Here is a 21013-nt window from a genome sequence, read left to right on the forward strand (position 1 = left end):
ATATTCAACCTGATGGTACTTGCCCTGCACTCCTCCATCTCTTCCGAACCTCGTCCTCCTTGGGCTTCCCCAACGAGAGCCCCAGGACCTGGGCTGCCTCCTCTGGCATGGTGCATTGACATTGACATTGATTCCCCTCCCATGTGAACAGGAGGCCAAACGGGGAAGAATCCAACAGTATCGAATCCGTTCTTGGCCAAGTTCCCCTGTAATTGGCCGAAATGCTAGACGCTTCTGAAACGTTAGGGCTGCCAGGTCCTGAAAAACGAAAAGCTTCCTCCTCCTTGACAATGAATGCCTGAAATTTCCCAAGGATGTCTCTAGGCTGGCCCTACGGGTTACTACTCAGGGGCCCGATCCGATGGACCCTATCAAGGACAACGGGATCTGTAGAAACGCTGGGAAAGGTATCCTTGAAGAAGCAGATAACCCAGGCCCCCACAAGTCCGCTCCTTCCGTCACCTCCTCCAGGCCCCCCGATTCTGAGGTTCTCTCGCCTGTGCATGTTCTCGAGATCTTCAATCGTGGAGAGGAGACCCTCCATCCCCCATTTAGCTCCGGCAAGATCACCCTGCAGATGTACAATGCCTCCTGCAGGGAATGGATGGACTGCATCTCCCATCGTGTTAATCTGCTTTACATCCTCAGAGAGAACGTCTATGGACCTCTGGAGCTGCACTCCAGGAGGTCAGATATCTGTGAGGGTGGGGGGGGGGGGAGCTCCCGTACCCGCCATCGCCGCTGCAGAGATTGTTCTACCTGCTGCTTACCAGCCCTACCCGTGTCACCAGGCTTTGACATGGGGGCCCACAGTGAGGTTAAGGATCGTAGTTGCTTTTGCGGGGCGACATACAGGTGGAAGCAGTATCCTCCAATAACCAATATTGCTCCACACTCTCCAGAGACCAGCGCCGCCCCTGCACCTTCTTCTGGCCACCAGCCCTCACAGAGTCCAGCCACACCTCGCTGGCCCCCTCAGCGGACCAGCCTTCAGGGTCTCCGCTCCCAGTCCTGTAGGGAATGGGCGACACAGCTCCCTGCTCACCCCCCCTGCATAGGAAGACGGACACTCACTGCAGCCAGGGGGGAGGGGGTGCTCCGCAGGGGCCCCAGCACAACCAGGCCAACTCCTTACTGCCTGGTTGCAGCCCGATGCTCCACAAGACCTTTGAAGCCCAGTTCTTGAACCGCAGCCCTTAAACACTTAACTCCCACCCCCAGAGGGAGGGAGGACGCCAGTCAGCCACAGTATTGTACTCAGACACAAGGGGGAGCCCTCCACTGGTTCCCCCGGGCCACGTCTCACGTCTTCTGCAAGGGGACTGATGGGTGTTCCACAGCCTGGCTCGCAAGGGCCTCACTGAGCTAATAAGGGGCTGCCCAGCACCGCATGGGAGCGGGGGTGGAGGGGGAGGAGGCACTCTTCTCCCGCTTCCACCGGGGCCAACGTCCCCCACACTGCTCCGGCCTGCTCCAACAATGTGGGACACCAGCCCCCCTCCTTAAGCAAGCCTTAACGACTGGGGTGCCCAGGTTTGTCACCTGCTGGGCCTCCTTTCTTCCTTCAGTCGGCTTCCTGGCTACGGTGCAACAGCGCCGCTCCAGAAGCTGCAGTGGCTCGGCAGCCCAATGCGGGACAGACTGCTACTAGGCTGAATGAATCCTCGGCTCCCCGCACAGCACTGTCCTCTGTTCTGGTTGGGACCCCGCTCCCCTGAGTGACCGGGTCTACCGTTATACTGGCAGTGCCCAGACATCAAAATGCTTCATGGCTAGGGGCAATTCAGGGCCCCATCCAGCACAGGTTCAGCAGAGCTCCGTTATACTGCAGGTATCATTATGAATGACCTAGCTCCCATCACCACCAAGTTTGTTAAGCCCGAAACCCTCTCACACCATTGGTTCACCAATGACATTCTCACCTGTAGACATCGGAGGAGAGCCAAAGAACGCGCTTGGCAGAAACAGCCCACACCAGCCACACTATCCTTGTATAAACAGGCAGTGAAACATTTCAAGGCCGCCGTTATCCAAGCCAAATCCTCCTATTATAGCAAGAGAATCATAGAGCGGACAACTCTAGAGATGTCGTCTGGTGCAATGGGAGAGGAGGAGAGTATTGGGGGGGGCAAGGGAAGCAAGAGAAGGGCTGGCGTGGGAGCAGATGACAGAGGACAGGATGAGTTTTGGAGGAGAAGTGGGCGGTTAGTGCATAGGGCCTGGGAGGGAGGAGGAGACTGTAGTAGGATTGGCAAGTTCCTTGCAGATTTTAAAGAGCTCAGCCGTGTTATTGGTGGCTCCAGAGATGCAGGCTTGGACATGAGCTCTCTTCTTGTAGCAGATGGTGAGACGGTATTGACTTTAGAGTAGGCAGCAGGCCAGTTCATAAGAGGATGAGCTAAATGCCTGCCACTTCCACTCTGCAGTCTTGCACTTGCGTTTTAAAGCTGCCAAGTCGGAATCATACCAGGAGTTGCATTTGGAGGCAGGCTTCATGCGGATCCTCATGACGGGATAAGGATGTCCAGGGTGTTGAGATAGAAAGATGCTGGTTAGCTAGAAGCAAGTCAGAATGAGAGTCCAAAGAAGAGTGGTGAGGAGAGATGGGGGTGGGGCAAATGCAGCAATTGAGACAGACTTCATCAGTCGAATGAAGGAAAAGGAGACTGGCAGTGCTGGCGGAGGCATCATCAGGGGAGGTCAAGGTGGGAAGAGAGGAGAGAGTGGTCAGACCAGGAGAGAGGGGTAGTAAGAGGGTTGGAGAGTGGGATGTCTGTTGGGAGGAGAGCATCCAAGGTGTGTCTGGCAGAGTGGGTTGGGCCAGAGGGAAAGATAGTGAGGGGAAAGAGTGTTGAGAGGTCATGAAAGAGTACAGTAGCCACATACAGAGAGTCAAGATGGATGTTAATGTCCCCAAGGAAGATAGGTTTGGGGGTGGAGGCAAGAAGCGAGGAGGACAGGTCCGCCCATTCTGAGAGGAAGAGAGATGTTGGTCTGGGGGGCCTGTAGATGGTAGCAAGAGTAAGAGAGAAGGTAGGCAAGACAGAAAGCCTGCAGACTAGGCTTTCAAAGGATGAGTACGGATAATGGAGGAAGGATATCCCACTCAGGGAAAATCAGAGCCACTCCAACGCCACACCGGGAGGCCAGGGATTGGACAGGATCTTGTAACCCTCAGGAAGAGAATGTCAAAAGCAGTGACAGAGCTGGTCTTGAACAACGTGTCAGTAAGAGCAAGGACGTCAAGGTCAAGGTCCCATCAGGTGCCACCAGTAATGGGAGAGGAAGAGAAAAGGGAGAGGACAGAAACCATATGCAGTGTCCATAAGACAGAGTACGGAACAGCAAAAAGAATGTCTGATAGTCTGTCTGGAGGAAGCATTGATGTAGGTGTATGCAATGGGCAGACCGGGGTTGGAACCAGGAGTGCCTTTTTAAATGTCTTCCTTCCAACTTTGTGAGAGAGTGGGAATACGTGATAGAGAAGCAATTAGAATAGATAGGGGAGAGGGAGAGCACCATGAGGGCAGACGGAGGCAAGAGAGTGGAGGGGTATGGAAGCACTATGCAAAGTAGAATCTCACCAGGCGGTCAAGCAGACAAAAATCAAAGAGCACACTGTAGATGCACAGATCATTAAACTGGAAAGCACACCTAGGTTCGATTTTTCACAGAAACACAAATGCAGATGCACTCTGGATACTGACAGGAGTGTGGTTGGTAAAGTAAAGCAATTAATCGCAGTAGTTCAAGGATACTTAGTTTCAGCACAAAGGGAGCAATGGGTCGTAAAATGTCTCAAGAGGCCTTCAGAGACATATCTTGTGCTTGTAGAAGTTTGTGGTGCTCGACAAGGTTGAGTCTGTATTAGGGCACTGCAGCTTCTGCAACAGTTTTATTTATTTCATAACGTGCTTAATACCAGCAAGTGGTTTCTAAGCGCGGGATCGGGATTCGAACCTGTGTTGTGCTGAGTTGTCTTGCTTCAAAGACCAACGCGTTGCCCCCGAGCTATCCTTCCTCCCAGAGTTCAAGATGGGAGACAGCTGTGGGAATCAGGCAGATCGGCAAGCGAGGCTGGACAGACTGCTGCAGGCTGGCCTACACAGCGGCTCAGAATCAGGAATCGTCGTCTCACTGCCAGTTGGTGGGTCTGAAGCTCTGATCGAGGCGTCTCGGACGATTTTGCGACTGCGGCGTGACATCAGTCAGCGGTGCAGACGGTTGCAGTTCAAGTGGCTCGAAAGTGTCCTTTAAGGCGTACGGTGGTTGATGCTCGCCGATGTACTCCTAGCTTCTTCACTGGGCTTGCGTCGTCCTTTAAGGCGGACAGCCCAAAGCTGAGGAGAGTGTTGCATGCAACGCCCATGTCCTTGGTTTGGTTCAGAGACTCTCTGGCACTTCCCACCTAGGAAGCTGGCTTGCAGAGCCTAGCTGGGCATGCTGTGTGCTGACTGGATACCAGTTCTGGAGCTTCTGGCGGGTCCTCTGGATTCCGTTTCTCCCTCTGTTCCCTGGGAGATGTTTAGGGTGGGGAGAAATCTTGCTTCCCTCTTTGGAAATCCTGGCCTTCCTTCACTGGCGGAAGCTGTAAGGCAGGCTGTGCCTTCAGCCATGGTCCAAATGAGTTATTTTTGTTACTCCTTGCGAAGTCTTCAGATCAGGTTAACTCTTAAACCTGCAAATTCACCAAACCTCCTCATAGTCCCTGTTGTACTCTATAAAAGCAGACCAATTACTACTCCCTCTCGCCTACTGAAGTACACCCTCAACCAGAACGGGTTTCCCTTATTCTTCTACTTCTCTGTGAGGGGGTGTTTGTTTTGAATTTTTGTGACCCGGAGCTCTCCTATTGATGCTCTTCTCCCTCCTGGGAAGGCCCTTCTGCCACTAGTCATCCTCCTGTTGATGTGAGCCCTCCTCCCACAACAGTTCTGCAGAGGCTCTCTGAATGTCCTCCTCTGTCACTAGACTGTATTTCAATCCCTCATTTTCGAAGGAGATCAAAAAGGGGTATCCCCATCTGTATCTCACCCCTTTTTCTCTTAACCAACGGGTGTGCGCACAGGCATTTTCTGGACAGAGCAAAGCGTGATATAGCTTGGAAATCTTCTGCCCCATAATTCTCTTCTCGCTTTATCCAGGACTCGATTTTTCGGATTCGCGAAACCTGACCAGGACAGAATGTGGACCACGCCCCCCGTTGATTGCTCGATGTGCCCTGTCGATCATTACCTCTCCATGACTTATCTTCACCGAGCAGGTTACGCACCACTTCCTGGATCGATTTTTTCAATTTGTCTTGGAGTTTCCCCTTTCTTGTCAGGAAGTCCAAAGAAAGATTAGTGTAATGCACGGGGCAGCCTGTCCTCCTCCCGGCCCCTCTCCTGGGGCGCTCATAGGTAACGCGCCACATCCAGGGACACACAGACACCATTGCTCCAAACGGCCACAGTGAGCCCCCTTTTACTACCTGGTGGGTATGATCCTCTTGCTCTTTTTTGCAAATGGGATCAAAATAAATGCTGTTCACTCCTTTGACTATATAGTTATGACTTTTTATACTACCCTGTCTTGCAAAGATCACTGTACCAGATGAGCGAACGGTATGGTGCAGGCTATTGGTGGAATTCATCAATTTGCCAAATTCTATAGATCTTCCCCTATTGATATCATATTAAAAATCTTTAACACCAAAGCTATTGACAGTGCCAAATATGGTATGGGCCTCTGGGGATGTGGTAACCTGTCGGTATTACAAGTTAGCGAAAACAGATTTTTGAAGCATCTGTTGGGGCGTGCCTCAGTCTGCTGTCAATTTTGCTCATCAATAACTAGGGCTCAAATACCTGGAGCAGGAGTTTAAATTGGAGCCTTTTTACCTCCGACTACGTATTTGGGGAAATCTCAAAGCTGCTCTCTCAACAAATTAGGAATTGGCTGTTGAATTCTAGGAATCATATTCTTGCCATTTCTTGGTTTGCCCATGTCAAGAAATTGGCTAATATGATTAATGGCGGTTCTCTGTTTACTAACCCTGTGTTATCAAATAAGAGTGAGCTAAATGTACACCAAAATAGACTTCGGACCGGACCGAGCGTGGAGAGGGAATAATTGGAAGTAAGGAAATCTGCTAACTCCCGATATGTCCCAACTGCTTGTTGTCTTTGAATTCTCCCCCAAAATAATTTCTTTTGTACTAACTTTTTAAGTGAGCGCTGTTTTATCAAACAGCGCCAGTTTTAACCCATTTCCTTTCAATTTAAAATCTGTTACAGCATTCTGGCCTTTGGGCGATCTTGAGAATGCCACACATGAATTGTGTAATAATGGTCTGGATGATCTGGTACACCCGTTGCTCTTTTGCCCGAGGCAGGACTCGGTACGTAAATTCACTATGGTACTTTTGTTACGGAAATTATGTTTTCATCGATGTAAGCCTGCAAGGCTTTTTATTCTTATTGCCGATACTCCCCTGGTGACTTGGACATTATTGACCTATTTGTGGTCAGTATTAGCAATAAGGAAAAAGTACTTAATGAATTCCTTTTTTATCTTTTCAGTTTTGAACTGCTTGATTGGATGCGAATTGCAATTATACACAAGATTGCGATTCTGATTTTATTCTATACATTGTTTATTTTATGGTATTTAGGACTAAACGTCTCTGAATGTAAACAAAAAAATAGGACTGGACTGCCATCTTCTGAACAGAATGAAGCATGATGGCATGTATATGTTATGTTACTTGATATTTGTGTACCATTCACTACCATTGTTATGGACTTAAAGTACGGGCATGGCGAGTTGCTGGCTTGACATGTGCTTGGCCTTAAGAGCCAGGCCAGAACCCCTTTAGCTCTGCTCTGTCTAGGCCCTCCCCGTGAAATCTCTGGCTCTCCCACCGCTACTAGTGGTCGGTTTGTCCAATGTCAATTTGCATTTGATGATTTGCAGTATGTACATTTGGTCAAATCAAAACTACAAGTCGCAGAATGAAAACAGCATTTTAATGAACAGGCTGGGTGGGAGCCGTCAGACATGTTGTGCGGCCTCTTATAAATGCTTAAAGCTTTCTTGGAACGTAGTCCCCGCTCTGTAGATCAATTAAACTAATCAATTTCAAGCATGACTTGTGACTTCAGCATTCATGGCCTTCAGGCCCACACAAAACTTCAAATCCCGTTACATATAGATCTGCATTTCCATTGGTAAAATTAAACTTCACTAGTGTGTAAGGCAGTGAGAGGTCTATAACACACTATGATCTGCTTACCAAATACAACAACGAAGACAAAATGGGAAGATTTCATGAGATGCCAGTTTCTATGAAAGGCTAGAACGAAGGGGGAATAATCATTCACACAGGAGGGACCAAGGCTCAACCACATCTCATCTGAGAAAAATAATAGGACTGGTGGAAAACATTATCTGGAAAGATACTATGCCTAGTCCAAGCCTCTAAAATGTTGGTACGGATTGGACAGAGACAGCTGAATGTTAGATGTGCCTAAATCACTTTGTAAACGTTCTTGCACCTAAAGAATTAATTCAGTTGGGCAATAATGGCAAAAATAATTTTAAAATTGCAACTAAACGTTCTGTTATTGGTGTGCGCTTTATAAAATGGGGAAATAATCACTCTCACCTTTTCTAACGGACCCTTTTGGGACATTGGCCTAGTGAGTTAATGTGCCCAAGACTTGTGTGAAAACTGCAGCTGGATCTCTGCTACAGGTTCTTACCTCACTTTTTCCTTTCAAGGGTGGGACATCAAGTACAGTTTTTGCTTGAAACAAAAAAGGCGGCAACCCTAATTACAACACTGTTTGGAGAGCAAATGCTTTGCCATAATACTTTGGCACAGCAAGGCATACTCAAAGCAGTGTTGCATTGCAATTTGCTATACAATTCTGTAGGTTTGATAATTAAATTTACACTTGGGCAAATACAGCTATTTAAGTTAGCCTGTTCATTGAAAGCACAGCTCGCCCCGCATTCCCCTCTTGCCCTCATGGCTCTCTCCACCCTCTTTTCTCTGTTCACTGCAAGGGCTAAAGGAGAGAGGGTGCACCAGTAATGTTCTCCTCCACTCTTAAGTGCCAAAGGCCTGTGTGGAAGTGGTAGGCACGTTTTTCCCCCCTTGTTCAAATAATTGCAAACCAGAAGTAATGGGAGTGATACTTTTATTGAGATAACTATATTTTAATTTATGTATTTGTATGGCACCTATACACACGTGTTTCCAGGCGCCACAACACAAATTGGGGTCCGGGAGGAGGGGACAAAGGAAACGAAAACTACAAATAAAACACAGTTATATTGGCCTTGTGACAATACTACTGTGGAAGTGCAAGACAGAGGAGGTAAGTGTAGGGGGGGCGGGGGCCAAGACGCCAAGTGCCAGGGGAAAGAGGGGGAAGGGAAGATGAGTGCGATGGACAGGGTGTGCTAGTCTGGGGAAGGGTGCCCGAGAGCAATTGCTGGCAAGGGATGCTGGGAGGTCTGGTGGGTCTGGCCCCTGTATAAATCAGAAGGGACCAGGCCCCAGTCGAAGCGGCAGAGGGACTTTAGTACGGGAGGGGTAAGGACGAGGAGAAGAGGAAAGTCTTAAGATGTTTACGGAACTTAAAAAGAGCCGGCTCATGTTTGAGGGGGGCATGGTGGCTGTTCCAAAGGGAGGAATGGGATCTACCTCCCACTCTCTGCTTGGAGAAACGTTTGACCTGTGGAGAGTTGGAGCCAGAGGACCGCTCTAGCAGGGAGGTATATCCTGTCTGGCAAAAACCAGTATATGTTAACTTCTTAAAAGAATATTTAGAGTCAGCAATTCCATTCCATTATGTTGTTCGATAATACATAATTACAGTTTTGCTTCTGCAAAGCACTGCATTGTCTTCAAGCTTTACAGTAAAGTTTAGTATATCTAAATCTCATATTGTAGACTATATTTCATTTCGTTTGGGTAGATGCATCATATTGCCAAGCAAACACTTTTGAAAATGTACATAATGACACAGACAAATGCTCTTGATAGCAATCCTGGTTCTGTGACCTGCTTATTGCAAACATCTGTTCAACTAAAGAGTTAAAAATTAAGACTCAGTGAGCAGGAAATAAAACCAGCTCCTGCTATTCGGAATCAACCAGAAGGCAGGAGCTACCTCTGGGGAACCAGGAGAGAATACACTGCGCAATGCAAATCTAATCACATTGACTATTTGCCATTTATATATGAGCCATAATATTTAAATGTGTCCTAATTCTTCTTTATTTACATTCCCAAATACTCAAAGTTAATGTCATATGCATATTTATAAGGCACCAATTGATGTGGGAAGCTAAAAGTAGCTCCTGCTAACTATTGGTTTTAAGCTAACCGGGCTCTCCTGGGGTTGGAGCAGGAGCTAAATAGCTCCCAGCATTTTTTAACCCTGAACTGGTGCTTAATCCATGCGCTAATCCCTTATTCATTGACATTCCATTTTATCACCATGTTGCCCGATACCAGCTACCCTGAAAGTGAGATGGATGTAACTAACATTCCACTTAGTTTGCCCAGTTCTATGCCGGCTACTCCATCCACTCTGTGTAGTCTTACATTCTTTCCTCTTACATAATGAATACATAAAGCTAACTAGATGTTTATGCAAAGTATTGATCAATAGTCCCATCCAGACTCTACATCTACAGATACACTGCAATACCATACACTGAATTTAGACCCCTCGCTCCTTTGATCTATGAATGACTGCATTATATTTTAGCACCTGCAGGAGAGAACTGGCCAAACTGTTTACAGTGACTTTTTTTTAATCATATCTATTTGTTTGTGTCCATTCGTGTAGCTAACCTTTTACAGACACCCATCCAGGGCTGGCAAAGTCTTTTGCGCCCACTGGCATAGTCAAGTAGATTTTATGAAGGGCGAGTACCATTTGCCGGGGGCGTTTGAAACTTTAATTTTACATTTAATTTGTTTAAAGTAAACATCAAATAATTTTTGCTTTGCATGGATGACCACTGGGTGGCCACAGTGTGCCACAAATAATATGGGTTTGTGGTGACATTTTACAGAAAGCACATTTACATTTGTTGGCATTCGTTGCTATGGGTCAAGTGCATTTTTCTTAGGTCAAGCAGGTAAACAAAGTTACTCGACCTGCAGGTCTAGCAGAATTTTGAAGAATGTTCATCTTATTTCAGCGATACATAAAACTGCTGTATTGTTGCTCACTTTATTTCTTGGTTACAAATAACTTCTGGTAACATTAGCAATGGGGGTACTAATATTTGTAATCAAATGGTTTTGTTTACTAATCAAGAACATTTTAAATTAGCAAACTCTGCTAATCCATTTTTAAAAACTAATTTATGCCTTGCACCCATGACCGAAAAGCCCCCTGATGCCAAGTGACTCCACCCAGCTGGTCATGCGGCTCAGTCGATAAATGAAGTAATGTAGCCACCCCATCAGTGTTGCCAGTCCACTTATTATAAGTGACTTAATTATTGTTTTTGCCCAAAGTCGCTTATAACAACATTTTAGGGTTGCTTGTTGTGGTTTTTGTACGCATCTGTGCGTGTGCAATTGGGCTTGTTTACATTGCAATTAAGCCCATTACACATTGCATAGATTATTCTACACTGGGCCGCTGGTGGCTCTTTACAACATGCAATTGCTCCTTTATTTAGCTCCCGGGTGCTTCCCGCTTACGCATATGCTTAGGCACAGATTGGACATTTGCATCTGAAAGGCCCTTAAAGAACGTTACCTACCCACTAGGTGCCACATCAATGCCAAATGCCTAAACATGTGCAAAAAGAATGCTAGCTTTGAAAGGTTAGTCATGCTGTCAGCTACACTGACATGCAAAGAAGGGATTGTTTTAGTTTACCAAATGTTTTTAAGAACAGAGTTACTCTATAGCTATGTTCTCATGGTGATACCCTCAGTGCTGCCACATTACCCACTGAAGTCCTCTATTAATTTTCAGCTTCTTCTTTTTTGCAAGACTGGGTTATGCATCTAAGGATTCAGTGTCATTGGAGTCGTATATCTTCTCAGAATGTTTGAGAGATTCATTCAGGACAGCGTTATACTTTTCAGCTTCCACTTGTCCATGTTACCATGGATTAAAAGTTCTTCTAATTCGGTTCATGTTGGTTACGCTGTTAACCTCAAAATAGGCACACCACCATCTGGAATTGTCAATCTGGAGAAGAAGTGGCGGTTGTCCATGGTCCATGTCACAATTGGCAGATGTTGCAAAAAGTTGACCAAAACCATGTTGAGCTGAATCAATAACACACCTGCAAAACCAGTAGATGCTTAAGTAGTAGTGGACATCCAAGTCAATCCTGTGGGCAACCAATTAAAATCAAGTTTAAGACTTTTTGTGCCCTATTTAGCTGCCTGTAGTGATCAAGTTTAAAACAGATATATTTTGCGATCTGCAGCCACGGGTTCCTGTCCAGACACAAGCGGGAGACGGAGATCGTTGTAAACCCAACCGTGCCTACTCTCGCAACAAAATTGATTGTTCTGTATTGAACAACAGCAAGTCAGGTGTTTATGATAATCATTATTTAGCCAAGTTATGTTGCTGCAAAACGTTTATTAGCCATTCTCAAAGTAAAGAAAATACAGTAGTGTAAAAATAAAATATAATTCAGGCTAGCATTATTTTGCATTCTGGAACTTTTAGTTTCCATCCCTTAAGTGAAAAATAAAGCCAATCCAATAATCCTTTGGCTCTGCATGTTTCTCCAAGAATCGACATATTGCAAAGTTGCTTTAACATATATATTTTGCAAATAAAATTATCAGAGCGCTCAAGTTACCATGCCATGTGGGAGAAGACCATCCTGTCCTGTTCTTTCCCTATGGATTTAGGGGTTAGAAGTTGTTTTCCCCTACTTGTAATTTAAGAAAGGTCTTAAAATTCCAAGCAAAAACAGGGCTGGATGGCTTTCTCAAACATGGCCATGGGAAACTTTAGAGCTCTCTCTGTGAGGCAGTATTAACATAGGCCTTGAGGTGCAACATTTAAATATTTGTGCCAAGTGCAGCATAAAAGTTGTGTTCAAGTGCCTAAACTGTACAGTGGGTCAAAATTCTAGCTTCACTGTTTAACCAAAGTGTGTGATCTTGGGAAAATAATTGAATCTCTTCTAGTAAAGAGCACTGGCTTTCGCATAGACAACATTAATTTACTCCCCTTTTTCTATCAGTCACCAAAGTACCTGAGCTGTCCAGACTACTGCCCCGCAGGAGAATGAGTGAACCTCTTTGCTATGCTCAGTTACACTAGGTCTTGTATTACACAGTCTACCATTTTCACTGTTTCTTGGAATGTCAGGAATTGGGGTATGGGCTAACGTAGGAGCAGGAACAAGGTTGCTTTTGTAACAATGTTGATGTGTGGAGACATGAGAAGATGGGTCTCTCTGTGGTGTTTACGTTTTATTTATTTTGCGAGTTGTCTTGATAATGTGCGCTCAAGGTCAGTAACGCAAATTGTGTGATTTCTGAAGGGGTGGACTCTGAGGAATGGGGAGGATCGAGTTTGGGTATCTGTGGTGAGCTAGTGTACTATATGGGAAAATGTGTGAACATGTGCCTTCTGGTGGTGTGCTGTGCATTCCATTGTGCAACCGATGTTGTTTCTTTGGGGGTGTTGTTGGCTAGGATGGGATATAGAACGACTTTCAGTGCTTACTGTTACCATATCTTGCACAACAGACAACCTAATAACTGGGGGCAACTTTTTTCACTTTGGCAACATCACAGTTGGTCACATTTATTTGCTTAGCTCAATGCCTTTTTATGCCATATGCAATTTTAGGCTAGCTCCTGCTAAATCGGGTGACCATAAGCAATGATTTAAAAAAACGCAGGACTTGTAGTTTCTAGTCCGTCTCCCAGGACCTCCCTTTTGACTGCCCACTGACTCTTCAAACACACCAATCGTAGCACTGCATACATACCAACATGCCCCAATCAAGCAACTAGTCCAGCCCTCGCTTCCACTTTGTAATCTAGTACTTTTAGTTCAGGATGTATAATGTGGAAATACTGGACTGCAAGTCCCAGAATGCAAAAAGGGACTGAAAAAGCCTTTCCCAAATGGAATGAGACACGTTGGCAAGCATGGCAGTGCTCAGTCTTACATGGGATAACGGTAGAATGTAGATGTATGTAAGCCATCAACTAGCAACTGACAAAGCCAACCAAGCATCACATGCTTAACCCCAGAAAAACGATGGAACAAAAACCAAACTCACAAGGGAGCCAGTGACCAGAGGTCCAATGAACCAGATGAACTGGGAACCAGAGCACAGTGACCCAACAAGGACTAGAACAGTGACTGACCAGAGGAGAATGATTCACCAGGGAGGCAAAGACCAGAGGCATGACAGATCAGAGGAGCAACTCACAAGAACATAACTGCAAAATGGGCAGTGCATGGCATGATACCATGAGCCAGTCATAGATTTTCACTTGCATTCTGGTACTTGTAGTCCAATGCCCATCACAGGAAGGACAAACATGGCAGTCCAGCATTCAATGTGAAATGGCCAGACTGGCGCACATTGCCACACATGACGTAGAGTTACCTGGCAACTATGCAAGATTTACCTGGCAACTATGCAAGGGTGCCAAGGACCAGTGGAGCGACGGACTCAAGAAACTGAGGACCAAAGGAGTGTGACTCGCCAAGAACCAGTTGGGCAACGGACCAGAGATGCCAATGATGTACTTTTAAATACCATATATCCAATAAATGGAAACAATAGATACTAAATGTCAGACAAACACAATTATACAGAATTGTAGGTCTGTGCTGTTTTTTTCCGATTATTAGGTTGGCAGTCAGCTTGTTTTCGAAGGGCATTCAGCTTATTTGTTCCTTCCGACCTGCCAAGACTGCACTCTATTTACACACAACAGCTGTGGACTCAATCCGCCCATTAAACAACCTCACACCCCAGGAAATTAAATTCAGGGAAGGTTTCCGAAACAGCGAACAGGACATTTTGGGCCACCTTATAATACCTACACATACAAACCCCGTGCTAGCTGGTGAAACATATACAGGTACATGCAGCGACTCAAGGTAGAATGGTGTAAAGCGCCAGACAATAAATGCCATATCATATCATATCATAGCAAAAGCAAAACAGGACCAACTGGACTCATACATGCTAGGTAATGCCAGGGTCGTACATGCGAGGTAATGCCAGGGACGTAAACCACGTGCCATCTACACCAGTGGGTGGGGCATTCTCTGTGTACAATGCTCGAGAGATGTTGTGCCGTTATCGGAGTGAAAGAGGGACGTGCTGTGCAGGCGAGCATGTTGGTCGTGGAGCTGCCCTTTGTACTTTTGGGGCATGAAGAACATTACACAGAGCTGGGGAGTTGTAGAAAATGAGCTGAAGCAGATTCATTATTTGGGGTGCGCTGTTAATACCGAAGGGGTAGGTGCATTCTTAGGGTCACAGTGCTGATGCAGGGGCGCTTTGTTTCCTACGGTTACATTTCCGCGTTATGTCTCTCCTCCCCTTTCCTCCCCTCCTCACACTGCTCCGTTTCGGAAGCCTTTCAGCACAGCCAGCGCCGCCCGGTATTTCTTTTGCTGCAGCAGCATGTTCAGCGTGTACAGGACAGAGGTCCATAGTCGCCGGCCCGTCATTGCTGCTTCTCTACAAACCACTTCCGGGTCTGACTATTATTAAGTTGCGCGCGCATCCTAGTACTGGCAGCCAGACTGTAAATTGTAAACGAGTTCTATACTGCCATCGATCACCTAACTTCCCTATGCAGCCAGAAGTGGCGCTCCTCTTTGCTGTCACTAATTTTGAAAGTGAAGTAAAGGGAATTAAGGAGAAGGTCGCCTTACACAAATTTTAGGTCAAGCCATGGAGACTTTGATTTTACATTCGACTTTTTTGCTGAAACTGCCAGGAGTAAAGATATATTAAAACGTTAATGTGAGAAAGAAACACCAGGAGCAAAGATATATTAAAACGTTAATGTCAGAACGAAACACAAAAGTGTAATCTGAACATTCACCAACATGGTCCCAGGGGCTTAAGTATACCATTAACAGCCTATAAATATTCGTGCACATCCATAACATAGGCAGTCCAGCACTACTTGGCCCTGTAATGAGGGAGTGCCAAGGTCAGGACCTCCCGTTCAGCATGAACCCCCCCCCAACCTGCATAAAGGCACACAGGAGGCACAGTATCGCCCCCGGGCTCCATGCTGCTCTTCTTGATCACACGTGACAATGCCCCTTTTATTCTTCAACCGCACGCGACAGATTTACATCACTCTGCTGCATATCTCTCAACCTTTTGAGACTGCTTGGAGGGTGAGAGCCTGGGTTGGACACCGGAGGCGGCGCCCAGGGTTAGAGGAAGTGACAAAACAGGAAGGTGTGCGAAGAAAATACCACTATTAACTTACTACACTGCTGCAAAACTAGGCTCTTTTGCATGCAACCATTGTACCAAGTAAATGCAGTTAAAAAAACAATACACATGTTCTTTCTGTGCAGTTTATTTTTTCCCCCCAGAAGCAAACATGCCTGCAAAATAAATGTAGAACTTTCACAAGAAACCAACTGTGCTCACATGATGTTTAAACTCGAAATAGTGGAACAGAGGCAATACATCAATCTGGAGACTAAAGCCTCAATATGAACAATCATTCATTGGTCAGTTTGCAATTCAAATACCTTAGTTCTTATGCTTCAGGTTGTATGCTTGTGTAGCCTTTTTGGCTAGCTCTATCAAATCATCATTTGGCTTCAAACTGTGGCAAGGTTGTGAGGCTTCATTGGTGTGTAATTTTACTCGTATAATTGACAATAGTGTTCTGGACAGATCTAAGCTGCTTCTAAATTCTGTTTTGTTCTTTCTTATCATGGAGAACACCCTTTCTTCCTGAGCATTTGAATGGGGCAAAATTAAAATTAGGAGTGCCAGTTTACAAAGATGAGGGAAGAGTTTTAATTTAGTAAACCTTGCCCAGATTGTGTCCATCCTTTCAGGTGGCTCATCAATGTCTTTATTTGATGAATCCCAGGGAATTTCGTCATCAGCCAAAAGCTGATACTCCACAAACTCATCGTGAAGGAGATATCTGTCAGAATTCTTAAAAAGGTGGTTGTACCTATCTAAAAAGTATTCAACAGACTCAAAGGAAACCATTTCCCTCCTTGCCACATCAACAAACCTTGCATGCTTTAGGAGGGCCTCATTAAATGGCAGTTTTTGCAAAGCATAGGATGCTGCTGCTTCATAGAACTTCTGACATGCTGCAAAAAAAACCACAGTTTGTCTTTGCGTTATATCACCACCTTCGAACAGTTTTGACAGGGAAGATCGTGTTAATGCCCCAATGAATAAGCGGTCATCACTTTGCTGGGTTTTTGGGTCCTGATATGCAACGCCTACTGGGGAATCGGCTGCTTTAATTACAGAAATCAAAACAAAACGGGAAAAAATCTTGTTGACAAAAGAACACATAGGCCCTCATTACGACCCTGGCGGAGATCGTGGTGCTAAATGCACCATGGAGCAAGGCGGAAAGCTGCCGATACCGCCATGGGGGTTGGCGGATTTACCGCCCCATTCCGACCTTGGCGGGGCGGTAAATCCCCAATCCCCATTTTACCCTTCCCCATTCCCATTTTTGCCCCATAGGGTATAATGGGAGTGGGGAAGGAGTTAATTACGCCACCGTAAATTACGGTGGCGTAATTAACGACGAGGTCCCGTAGCGCCATGGATTTTTCCACCCGGAAAAAACGGGCGGAAAACTCACCATGGCGCTACGGGATCTCGTAGTAGGGCGGACGGGTCCGCCGCGAATAACGCTGGCGTAGACCCACTCCGCCAGGGTCGTAATGAGGGCCATAGTGTGATAAAGTAGATGAACCGTAGGCTCTTCTCGCTGTAGAAATGTATTGGTCTGCTCAAAAATTGGCAGTACTTGTGAAAAGAAAAGCAGGAATATTTCAGTCATTGGATCACTGAATCGATCTTTCAAACGCTGAAACTTCCCATTTGCAAGATCCTTTGACATAAAATAGCTTTTTAGGGCTGGATACTGCTGGTAAATTTGTGACACTGCTTTACCTAAAGTGAGCCATCTTATGCCAACATGCTTCACCAAGTCTCTATATGTAATGTCCGTAAAATCACAAAACTCATTATATTCCCCTTTACGCTGAGCACAGCTCATTGGAGCACCTAGCCTTGTAATCAGTGAAAAGTGTTGTGTATACAAGGGACCACCAAATAGAGGTCCCACCTAAAGCACAATCTGGTCCCCAGTTCTTCCCAGAGCCCATCCCACTACTCAACCCAGTCTATCGCACTGCCTAGCGCTTAGCTCAGCCCCGCCTGGATCCCAACACACGCAAAGGCCAGTCATACATGGGCATATAACAGAAAAATCTGGCTAATGTTACAATTGATACAAATGGCTATAAACATACCATGACTATTGGCTTTGACCACTAATATTCCTTTGTGAGCTTTAAAAACACCTGCTAGTTAGGAAGCCATTTCTATTTTTGGATGTGAAGTGTGCTATTAAATGTGCACATCACGTAAACTGGTGATTCATAGAATCATTCATAAACAGTATGCTGCCCTGCCTCTGATGCCACTCACCAGGCTATGTTGTTGTCCTGTTTAGAAGCTGAAGCAGCTCTGCGTCTAGTTGGTTATCAGCTCTGGTGCACACTCCCTCTGCGTTCTCACTGGCCTCAGCCCTGCTTCCTCCACTGGTTGGGGACTAGAATCTGGTCTGTACAGTGCTATTTGTGCCCCTCAAAAAATTGATATTCTTGTTAATGTATGGCACTTAAACACATACTCTTATTTTTTATTTTCTTGTATATAATCAAAATACATGATTTTTACAAGGCTGACATCTTCCTAGAAAGTCTGAAAAGCCGACCTTATTTAAGAAAGTTCCCGTCTACTGTTAAATAGACACCATGTGTCACGTACGTGAAGAAATTCCACAACACGCCCCATGGCACACTGAACCAGTTGGGGCGAGGAAATAGGCAGGGTTAAGCCATGCCCAAGGGCGTTGATTACTCAACATATTTCTATGATGACGTATATAATCTAAAACTAATTATGAAAGGCATTTTTACAAATAATGTATTAGTGAAGCACATGAAAGGCAAAGGGGAACCTTAATAAATATCTATATCAACTAAATTTGTGAAGATGTGGTCTGTGGCTTAAATTGTCAACATCCCAGTTCCACCATTTAACCAAAGTGTGTGATCCTGGGCAGATCTGCAGCTCTGTGTTTTACTCTGTAAGTGTTTGACTGCAGAGCGTATGTTAAAATATCATGCTGTTATTTAAAAAAAGGCCTGACTATAGAGTTGCCCCATATCTAACAATCGTGCAATTTAGGTATTTTGAACCACAAAGTTATTTGCCAATTGGCTTACTTATGGCAACGTATTCTAAAGTCTACTTCTATGGTGCCTCCATGGAGCAAAAACAGATGCAAAGCCCTTTTCTGTGAAGTCACTTCTGTTGGTGCAATGCATATACAAATTAAGAGGTTTATATGAATTTTGCCCCATAGAGCATGGACAGAGCTCTAATAGATGAGTTCCCTGCATCTGTAATGATTTGAAGTTTTCTTTTTTTGTTGTGTGTCAAAATGCCATGTTGTTCTGTTTTTATAATTGTGGTGGTAGACAGGCACAGTCCTGCCGCTCCTATGCAGTCTACCCACGACAGAGATATAATCTATAACACAGGATGACGGGCAACAGTGAGAGCAACTTGTATGAAGACGCTACCTAGAGAGGCAGCTGGCCAGCAGCAGGCACGACTTTCCAGCACTCCACAAGTGAGGGACATTCTATTAAAGTGACATAACTTTGATATTATTCATAGATGAGTATTTCACTTATATCTCTCTCATCCACGAGTAATATGAACCACCCTGCTCAGCATGTGCCCTTGAAGGGTGGACGGGGAATGCTCAGCGCAAATGTTAATTCCGTTTCATGCTCTTTCTCAGCCTCCAAATGGTTGTAAAATGCCTGGGAGGGTAAAAGTAAACACACCCGGCTTGTACACCTTACTTTTGCACTTGGGGGGCTTTGGTAAAGGCCCAAATGTTTGCAGAATTAGATTGGTGGTCAACCTGGCCTAGTTCCAAACTGAGCCATGCCCTGGGCCCAACAGGAGATTGGCCAACTCACTGTGCCCAACTCAATGCTGGAAACACCCTGTGCCATTACTTGGTATAACAACACCTTCTGCCAGCACCAGACTGAGCAACATTTTGCCCAGTAACAGACTGAACAACTCCCTGTCCCAAACAACAGACTGAACAGCAGCCTGTGCCCAGCACCACAAAGGGCATGGAGGCAGAGGCGTCGCTAGGGGGGGGCTAAGGGGGCTATAGCCCCTGGTCTTTTGGTTATAGCCCCGGATATAATCTCAGGAGCTACAACCAAAAGGCTAGCTAGCCCCCAGTCCCAACAGTTCCGACATCAGCGTAGCCCCAGGTCTTTTCCAGACCTAGCAACACCCCTGCATGGAGGTATGCCCAGAAGTCATGCGAGTCTCTCTCTCTCCCCCCTCCCTCTTCATTTCCCTCTCCCTCTCTCCATCTCCCTCTCCCTCTCCCCTCCCTCTCTCACCTCCCTCACCCTCCCGCTCCCTTTCCCCCTTCCTGTTCCTCTCCCCCTCTCCCTCTTCCCCTCTCCCCTTTCTCCTCATCTCTCTCCCCCTCCCTCTTGCTCTCCACTTCCTCTACCCCGTCCCTCTCCCTCTCTCCATCTCCCTCTCCCTCTCTCCCCTTCCCTCTCCCTCTCCCCTCCCGCTCCCTTTCCCCCTTCCTGTTCCTCTCCCCCTCTTCCCTCTCTCTCTCCCCTTTCTCCACATCCCTCTCCCCCTCCACCTCCTCCTTCCTCTACCTCTACCCCCTCCCTCTCTCCCCGTCCCTCTCTCCCCTTCCCTCTCATTGTTCCTAAGTAAACTACACTACGAAAAATATGGTTATGATTTCACTAAGGTGATATACATTTCATACAAGAATGGATCACCATACGTATCATTAATATCTGTGTGTATAGATCCATATTGTCAAATTACTGTGAGTCCAAGCGGACGTCCAAGGCCACATGATAATATGGTATTATATAGCACTTACACTTAAGCTCTTTTTTATATAACAAATATGCATACAATATCATTGCAGTGAATTATTTTTGAAACGTGAAAAATCCTAATTTTTTTTGGTCACAGAATGTTGGCAAGTTACGTAGCGGGGCAGCAGCTGACCGCACTTTTCTTACATGGGCTCAGGCTGGCTTTGTTCTCCTGAAGTAATGTAATCCTTGCCTCCACGACGGAATTCAAAGGCGGCAGGCAGCAGTGGCTCAGAGTCCTTGGATCCGAGGCTGCAGCAGGCAGGCAGGCACTCCACTCTGAAACGAGGTCTGTCTCAGGCGAAAAAGCTTGCAGGATGCAGCACGTCGCTCGCAATGAGAAACCAAACGACTTTCGTTTCCCGCGCCCTGGCTCATTAAACATACCAGAGATGCCTGCGCCCAGAGCCAGCAGGACGCATGCGCAGTGCTACTGAGTCTCGTGAGGTGGGGGAAGGCGGGTGAAACCAAGGAGCTGGCGGGGGAGCGGGGGGGCGGGTGTGTGGATGCTTTTGGCGGTTGTCACCCGCCAAAAGCGGGTGAGTTGAGAGCTATGCTGCTGTGTGCGCGACTTAAAGGGAACACCACCCTAATAAGAGTTTAACACTTAACCACCACGCACTCAAACATGTGGCAAACAAGTTCAAATGGCCCCCATCATCAATGGCATGCATCAGAGTCTCCGCCTGCATGATTCAGGGGTCCAGCACATAGTCACTGAGGTGGGCAGGCCTCCCCCTCAGTTTATTGAGGATACCTCCTGCTGCCTTCCCAGATCACACACTCCTCACCTG

The 21013-nt window shown here is 46.2% G+C and overlaps 1 protein-coding gene across 3 annotated transcripts in view; it reads right to left on the minus strand.

Annotated features, from left to right (window-relative positions):
• Positions 1 to 14720, minus strand: part of PXMP4 (peroxisomal membrane protein 4) — a 150047-nt gene extending 135327 nt beyond the window's left edge. For 2 of the 3 annotated variants that reach the window (XR_011304424.1, XM_069652147.1), the window contains exon 1: positions 14587 to 14720. Coding sequence is in view for 2 of the 3 variants with exons in the window: in XM_069652147.1 (XP_069508248.1) it covers positions 14587 to 14699 (113 nt within the window). In the remaining variant the exon portion in view is untranslated. Of the gene's footprint in view, positions 1 to 14477 lie in introns of all 3 variants that reach the window. The other variant, XM_069652148.1, reaches the window with a different exon arrangement.
• Between the last annotated feature and the right edge of the window lie 6293 nt (positions 14721 to 21013).

This window comes from Ambystoma mexicanum, chromosome 3p (assembly GCF_040938575.1).
Source record: "Ambystoma mexicanum isolate Mex_15411 chromosome 3p, UKY_AmexF1_1, whole genome shotgun sequence".
NCBI lineage: Eukaryota > Metazoa > Chordata > Amphibia > Caudata > Ambystomatidae > Ambystoma > Ambystoma mexicanum.